This window comes from Pipra filicauda, unplaced genomic scaffold, assembly GCF_003945595.2.
Source record: "Pipra filicauda isolate LSUMZ 115617 unplaced genomic scaffold, ASM394559v2 scaffold1601_size8397_pilon, whole genome shotgun sequence".
Taxonomy (NCBI): Eukaryota; Metazoa; Chordata; class Aves; order Passeriformes; family Pipridae; genus Pipra; species Pipra filicauda.
The window spans coordinates 91-8,397 of record NW_024104098.1 but is presented as its reverse complement, the minus strand read 5'-3'; the positions used below and the strand labels follow the sequence as shown (position 1 = coordinate 8,397).

Genomic DNA, 8,307 nt, shown 5'->3' with positions numbered 1-8,307 from the left:
CCCCATGGCTGAGCTGGGAAGAACCTCGGGAGTCCCCTGGTCCAAGCCCTGCTCGAGCAGGGTCACCTCCAGCAGCTTATCCAGGACCACCTGGATCCAACCACTGCTTCCCAGCCCTGGGAGTGCCCAAGGCCAGCTTGGACAGGGCTTGGAGAAACCTGGGATAATGGGAGGTGTCCCTGCCCAGGGCAGGGGGTGGCACTGGGTGGGATTTAAGGTCCCTTCCATCCCAACCCATTCCAGGGTTCTGGAGCCCCTCTGCTCTGGAGCCAGGCTGGGAGAGCTGGGGGGGTTCCCCTGGAGAAGAGAAGGCTCCAGGGAGAGCTGAGAGCCCCTGGCAGGGCCTGAAGGGGCTCCAGGAGAGCTGGAGAGGGACTGGGGACAAGGCAGGGAGGGACAGCACACAGGGAATGGCTTCAAATTGGAAAAGGGGAGATTTGGGTGGGATATTGGGAAGAAATTCTTCCGTGGGAGGGTGGTGAGGGACTGGGATGGAATTCCCAGAGCAGCTGTGGCTGCCCCTGGATCCCTGGGAGCCTCCAAAGCCAGGTTGGACAGGGCTTGGAGCCACCTGGGCTGGTGGAAGGTCTCCCTTCCCACGGAACCGGACGAGCTTTAAGGTCCCTCCCAATCCCAAAGCCATTCCAGGATCCCAGGCCCACGTCCCGCCGGGATCGGAGCCTCCCGAGGCCGGGGCCTCACCGTCAAAGACGGCCCTGCTGTACTGGGTGGTGGAGGCCAGGGGCAGGCACGTGGTGTCGAACTTGTTGCCGTAGTTGCCGATGCTGACCTCGAACTGCACGGCGGCCTCCACGCCCGGCAGCATCGTGGCCGAGTAGAAGGCGGCGAACAGGGAATATTTCCGGCGGCGCAGGAACTTCTGCGGCGGGAACGGGAGAGGGGACGTGGGGGAGAGGCCACCACCCCCCTCCTGGACACCCAGCCAGGGAGCCCAGGGAAGGGAAGGGAGCTGGGGAAGGGGCTGGAGCAGCTGAGGGAGCTGGGGGGGCTCAGCCTGGAGCAAAGGAGGCTCAGGGGAGACCTTCTGGCTCTGCAACCCCCTGACAGGAGGGGGGAGCTGAGGGGGCTCTTTTCCAAAAAAAAGAAGCCACAGCTTCTCAGGGAAAATGCAGCTGAAAGGTGAAAAACGAGGAAAAGGAGCAAATCTGGGAGAGCCCCGGAGTGGAGGCAAACCTTCCAACGCTCCATGAGACCTTCCAGCCCCTGGCAGGGTCTGAAGGGGCTCCAGGAGAGCTGGAGAGGGACTGGGGACAAGGTATGGAGGGACAGCACACAGGGAATGGCTTCCCACTGGAAAAGGGGAGATTTGGGTGGGATTTTGGGAAGGAATTCCTGGCTGGGAGGGTGGGGAGGCCCTGGCCCAGGTTGTCCAGAGAAGATGTGGCTGCCCCTGGGAGTGTCCAAGGCCAGGCTGGAGCCCCCTGGGCTAGTGGAAGGTGTCCCTGCCCATGGAACTGGATGAGCTTTCAGGCCCCTCCCAACCCAAACCATTCCACGATTCCCTGTTCCCCACGATCAGCTCACACCACACGGGACCTCGGACGGATCAACCCTTGGACGGACACCTTGGGATGGAACTCGGCAGGAGGCACCTCCAGGAGCTCCCCAACCACGGGACCCACCCTGGAGCAACTCCCACAGCCCTTCCATCGTGTCCCGCGTGCCCAAAGGGGCCGGACACCCCCCGGAATGCCCCCGAGAGCCCGTTACCTCCACCCTCAGGACGTCATCCGCGGGAATATCCTCCACCTTCTGCTCCAGGTGCTCCACCAGCTTGGTCTCCAGTTCCACCAGCACCCTGCCACGGTAGGCAACGCCCTCTCCCTTTGGGACAGAGCAGGGAGAAGCGTCAGGATCCCTCCCCACGGATCAGCTCTGCCTTTGGGTTTCTCCAGGAGCTCCGGCGCGGAGGAGGAAGAGCAGCAAAGGGCTCCGGTGGGAAGTTCTGGGAGCGGAGCGGAGCCGGGAGGTCGGAGGCAGCGGGAAGAGCCAAGGAAGAGCAGGAGCCAGCGCAGGGTCCCACTGCCAGAGCCAGGGGGGGTTAGAGCAGCCGGGCCGGGGCAGGAGGAGCTGCCGGGTTAGTGGAGGCCGGAGAGAAGCCCATGTCACCTTTCCCAGGTTGAGGGTCTCGTAGGGATCGGGGAATCCCGTGAATTCCCGGGGGCTCCCGTAGAGGTTGATGTAGCAGGGGCCGAAGGTTGGCAGGAATCCGAGCCCGTCATCCACTGGGAATCACAGGGAGAGGAGCCGTCAGAGCCATGAGGGATTCCCGGGGGCGCCTCGGGGCCGTGTCCCACCCCGGGCCATGGTGACCACGGGGGGCTGGAGGCACCAAAATGCTGCGGTTTGCACCCAAATTGGAGCCCTGCGAGCACTCACGGCAGGGCAGGACACACACAGAGGGCTGTGTCCCGGGAAAAACGGGAATTCCCAGCCCCGGGAAGGGCCCCCAGGGAAGGGGGGACAGTAAGAGAGGGGGCTTGGACAAGAGTAAGGGTGACAGGCTGAAAGGAAACGGCCTCAAGCGGCACTAGGGGTGAGCTGGGGTTGGACATTGGGAAAATTCCTTCCTGGAAAGGGCTGTCCAGCCCTGGCACAGCTTCCCAGGGCGGGGGGAGTCCCCATTCCCGGGGGGATTTAACACCCTGAGGATGTGGCACTTGGGGACATGGCCAGGGGTGGCCTTGGCAGTGCCGGGGGAATGGCTGGACTTGTTGGATCACAGGGATTTTCCAACCTATCCAGTTCTGTGATTCCACGAAGAGAATCACCCCTTTTCATGGAATTTTGGGCAGGAATCCCCGGCAGGGCCCTGCCCTGAGCTCCCCATGCCAGCAGGGACACCCCAAAGGGCAGGGGAGCCCTTTCCCTGCTCCCAGAGGGCAGGAGGAGGCCAAGCCGGAGCCATTCCCTTCTCCCAAGGTGCCCAGACTGAACCCAGCTGATCCTCCCCCAGCCCGGACACTGAACCAGTAAAACCAGTCCCAAGCGGCGCCAAACTGGGACAGGACGGGGACGTTACTGGGACGTACGGTCTGAGGCCTTCGGGGGCTTCGGGGGAGCAGGAAACTCATCTGGGGCACAAAGAAAGGCAGAGAGGTCAGGAAAGGCTGGAAGAGGAGCCTGGAAAAGGGATGGAGGGGGACGGGGAACGAGGGGGGATGTTCCTGGGATTTAGCAATGAGAGACAGGAGAGAGACAGAGAAGGAAAGGGAGAGGTTGGCACGTGGGATCATGGAATGGTGTGGGTTGGAAGGGACCTTAAAGCCCATCCAGGGACACCTTCCAGCAGCCCAGGCTGATCCAAGGCCTGTCCAAGCCCGTCACCAGAGGTTGTAGGATTGGGGTGGACCGGGATCTGAGCATCCCTGAGGAGCATTCCCTGGCAGATCCCAGCGGTGGGGTGGGATCCCACCTCCCTCCGGGCCTCTCTCTCTCTCTCCAGCCCAGCCCAGGAGCCGTGCTGGAACTGGGGAGGAGGGGACTGGGCACACTGGGCACACAAGCAGAGCCAGGCAGGCCCGGGGCAGGACACGGGCTGGGGGACACGGGGCTGGAGCACCTGGGCCACGTCCTGGGGGCTGATCCACGGAATTGTGGAATGGCTCGGGTTGGAAGGGACCTTAAAGCCCACCCAGTCGCTCCCAGGGACACCTCCCAGCAGCCCAGGTTGCTCCCAGCCCATCCAGCCTGGATCCTGTGTCCCTTATGGGGTGGGGGGTCCCAGGACACCCGAGATGCCCAAAGCCAGACAGGACATTCCCGGGGGGATCCAGGTGCCACCAGGCCTTGGCAGCAGGACATGCTCATGCAGGACGGGGCAGGCTCTGCTCCGGGCCCTCAGCAGCCCCAAAACTGTGCCCCAGCTCCCTGCCCTCCCACCTGGCACAGGTGACAGTGTCACCTCCCCATCCCTGTCACAGTGACACCCTGTCCATCCCTGTCACAGTGTCACCCTGCCCATCCCTGTCACAGTGTCACCCACCAACCCTGTCACAGTGTCACCCACCAACCCTGTCACAGTGTCACCCTGTCCATCCCTGTCACAGCGTCACCCCCCCATCCCTGTCACAGTGTCACCCTGTCCATCCCTGTCACAGTGTCACCCCCCCATCCCTGTCACAGTGTCACCCTGTCCATCCCTGTCACAGTGTCACCCCCCATCCCTGTCACAGTGTCACCCTCTCCATCCCTGTCACAGTGTCACCCTGTCCATCCCTGCCAGCACCTGAGGGTCCTTGGAACCCCCCCGGGACTGGGGAGAGCCCGAGCTGGGTCAGGGAGAGCTGGATCTCACCCTGTGGGATCCCACCCTGGGACAGCCCCAAATCCCCCCTCAGGAGGAGCCACCGGTGGGGCCACGGGGGGGATGTGGCACCTGCCGGCTCTGGTGACACCCCCACTGTCCCCAACCCCACAGGGCACCGCGGCCACCGCCAGGAAGAGGATCCAAACCCCCAGCACTCCAAGATCTGCCAGGTTGGAGGGGCTGTTCCCACCCAGCACAGGGACACGGGACAGGGAGACCCCCAGGACCCCATCCCACGTGTCCAGGCAGGGACAGTGACAGCCGTGACACCCCCCAAGCCACCACCGACCTCCAGCCCCTCCATGCAGAGCTGCTCCAGGGCCATGCATCCCAAATCCCGGAGCTGCTCCAGGGCCATGCATCCCAAATCCCAGAGCTGCTCCAGGGCCGTGCATCCCAAATCCCAGAGCTGCTCCAGGGCCATGCATCCCAAATCCCAGAGCTGCTCCAGGGCCATGCATCCCAAATCCCAGAGCTGCTCCAGGGCCATGCATCCCAAATCCCAGAGCTGCTCCAGGGCCGTGCATCCCAAAATCCCAGACTTGTTCTGCTCCAGTGCAATGCAGCCAAATCCCCAGAGCGGGCTCCAGGGCCGTGCAGCCCAACTCCCAGAGCTGCTCCAGGGCCGTGCATCCCAAATCCCAGAAGCTGCTCCATGGCCGTGCATCCCAAATCCCAGAGCTGGCGCCAGGGCCATGCATCCCAAATCCCAGAGCTGCTCCAGGGCCGTGCATCCCACGTCCCAGAGCTGCTCCAGGGCCATGCATCCCAAATCCCAGAGCTGCTCCAGGGCCGTGCATCCCAAATCCCAGAGCTGCTCCAGGGCCATGCATCCCAAAGCCCAGAGCTGCTCCAGGGCTGTGCATCCCAAAGCCCAGAGCTGCTCCAGGGCCATGCATCCCAAATCCCAGAGCTGCTCCAGGGCCATGCATCCCAAACCCCAGCCCCCTTCCTGCCCTTACCCTCCAGCTCCCCGCCGGGGGCCGAGATCTTGGACATGGCCAGGAAGGCGGTGCCCACGACGTCGTTGTGGGTCAGGCGGTCCCTGGGGCAGCACAGGGGACACTGTCACACCGGGGGGTCCCTCCGTGCCCATCCCACTGCCCCGGGCACGGGGAGCCCAACCCCACTCACCAGTCGGTCACACGGATCCGCATCCGCTCACACATGGAAGGGAACTGGGAAAAGAGACAGGGAATGGGGAGGGATGGTGGGATCGGGGGGTGGGGGGTCCTGGGGACACCAGGGAAAGGTGAGAGATGGTGGGATTGTGGGATCGGGGGGTGGGGGGTCCTGGGGACACCAGGGAATGGTGAGAGATGGTGGGATCAGGGGGGTGGGTTGCTCATGGGGACACCAGTGCTCACCAGGGAATGGGGAGGGATGGTGGGATCGGGGGGGAGGGAGGTCCTGGGGACACCAGGGAATGGGGAGGGATGGTGGGATCGGGGGGGAGGGGGGTCCTGGGGACACCAGTGCTCACCAGGGAATGGTGAGGGATGGTGGGATCAGGGATGGGGGATCCTGGGGACACCAGTGCTCACCATGGCCGGCAGGGTCAGGCACTGGTTCCACTGGGGGTTGGCGTTTTTCTCCAGGATCCTGGAGTAGAGCTGGAGGGGTGGGATGGAGGAGGGAACAGTCAGTGCTGCTCCCACCACCCCAGGAGCTGGGAAGCCTCAGGATCCCCAAAATCCCACCCCCATCCCATGGGTGACCCCGTGGGGCTCTGCAGCCCCCTCAGTGCAGGAGGCAGAGGATGCTGGGGGATGCTCGGGGATCTCCCCACCTCAGGACCACCAGAAGGATGTCCCAAGCCTGTGTTCCCCCCCCCAGATGGTGTTCCCATGGGAAGATCCATGGGAAGAGGAGACTTCCAGCCCCTCAGTGCTGCTGTGGCTCAAAGGGCAGGTGGCAGCTCGTGGGTTCAGCCTCTCCAGACCCGTCTGTGAGGCATCAGCACCAGGAAAAGTCCAGAGGAGAAACTGCTCTGGTGGCACCACACGGATCCCAGCATGTCACACACACACAGGGATAGGGCTGGGAATAGGGCTGGGAACGGGGCTGGGAACGGGGCTGGGAACGGGGCTGGGAACGGGGCTGTTCCACTGTCATCCCAGTCCCAGGGATCCCAAGGGAACACCCCACTGCCATCCCAGACCCAGGGATCCCAAGGGAACACCCCCCTGCCATCCCAGCCCCAGGGAACTGGGAAGGACTGTCCCACTGCCATCCCAGCTCTGGGAACCCAGGAATGAGTGTCCCACTGCCATCCCAGCCCCAGAGACCCTGAGGGAACACTCCACTGGTGTCCCAGCCCCAGGGAACTGGGAGGGACTGTCCCACTGCCATCCCATTCCCAGGGATCCCAAGGGAACACCCCCTGCCATCCCACCCCTGAGGATCCCAAGGGAACACCCCACTGCCATCCCAGCCCCAGGGATTGGGAAGGACTGTCCCACTTGCCATCCCAGCCCCAGGGACCCAGGAGGGACTATCCCACTGCCATCCCATTCCCAGGGACTGTCCCCCTGCCATCCCATTCCCAGGATCCCGAGGGAGCCCCCCCTTCCCCCCCAGCCCTGCCCGGGCCCCGCTGACCGTCCTGCCGGCAAAGGTGACTTCCACGAAGGGATCCACCAGGTTCTTCTTGTTGCTCTCGAAGCCGAAGATCTGCCGGACGTTGTCCACGACGGCGTCGTCCACTGGGAGCAGGAGGGGGAGACCCTGAAGCTCAAGGAATTCCGGGAGCGGCGTCCGCCTGGTCCCGGCTGCCCCACCGGCTTTTCCATCGGGGAGAAGCTCCCCAGGTGGACAAAACCAGTTTGCACCAGTGGCAGACCCATCTCCCAGCACATCACGACTGGTTGGTATGTAGAAGGTCTTTGGACCGAGGCTGTGGATAATTCCCTCCCCTGAGCCCGAATTCCTGCCCGGAACGCCGCGACGCCGAGGGATCCGGGGCGCTCCGAAAAGCCAAGGGGAACCTACTCTGGGGCAAATCCTCGGCTTTGAAGATCTTGAGGCAGAACTGGGCCCCCCGCAGGGTGACCCCGGTGGGGCGCAGCAGGTTGGCCTCGATGTCCTCCTTGTCCTCGGACACCTCCTTCTTCTCCAGCTGCAGGGGGGGACAGAGCGACAGGGAAAACTCAACCAGGCTTCCCGACAGGCCCGGGACGAGCAGGGAAACCCCAAAGGAGAGAGAAGTGTGGATTCCCCACCCCGGGAAGCGTCCAAGGCCAGGCCGGACGGGGCTCGGAGCAACCTGGACCTAGTGGGAGGTGGGATGGGATTGAAGGTCCCTCCCAGCCCGAACCAGGCTGGGATTCCATGGCTGGGATTCCACGGCTGGGATTCCACGGCTGGGATTCCACGGCTGGGATTCCACGGCTGGGATTCCACGACAAAAAGCAGCTCTTTGCCCCCGAAACAGAGGAAGACCCAAGGTGTGGCTTCCCTGGGAAGGGATGTTTGGCGGCCCAGGGAGGTGGAAGGGTGGAAGGTCCCACGGGATCCAGGGGGATACTCACAGGAGCTTCGTCCCCAGGCCCCAGCACGAGGACGCTGACCTTCAGGTAGCCCTTGGCCCCCGCGGAAAGATCCTCTGGATCGGAGAGCAGGAGCCACTTCCTGAGGAAAGCGTGTTCTGGGGGGGGGAAGAGATGGAGAGCCCTGAGCCGTGCAGGGAGGGGATCCAGGGATGCTCTGGGAGGGGTTTTATGATAAACACCACATTCCTTCAATATAGAACCAGGGAATGTGTCAGCTGGAGGGGACGTGGGAACAGGGAAGGAACAGGTTGCCCAGAGAAGCTGTGGCTGCCCCTGGATCCCTGGAAGTGTCCAAGGCCAGGTTGGACGGGGCTTGGAGCAACCTGGGATAGTGGAAGGTGTCCCTGCCCATGGCAGGGAGTGGGATTGGGTGGGATTTGAGGTTCCTTCCCACCCAAACCAGTCTGGGATTCCCTGGTGATGGAC

At 63.6% G+C, this 8,307-nt stretch overlaps 1 protein-coding gene across 1 annotated transcript; it reads right to left on the bottom strand.

Moving 5' to 3' along the window:
• Positions 1–571: 571 nt before the first annotated feature.
• On the bottom strand, positions 572–7,976 carry LOC120322850 (dysferlin-like; the record flags this gene model as incomplete). The annotated part of the gene is made up of 9 exons (XM_039379231.1): positions 572–880; positions 1,732–1,845; positions 2,131–2,246; positions 5,293–5,375; positions 5,465–5,508; positions 5,875–5,943; positions 6,932–7,035; positions 7,322–7,448; positions 7,861–7,976. Coding segments are annotated over 9 exons (1,082 nt in total), but the record flags the coding sequence as incomplete, so codon positions are not given.
• Between the last annotated feature and the right edge of the window lie 331 nt (positions 7,977–8,307).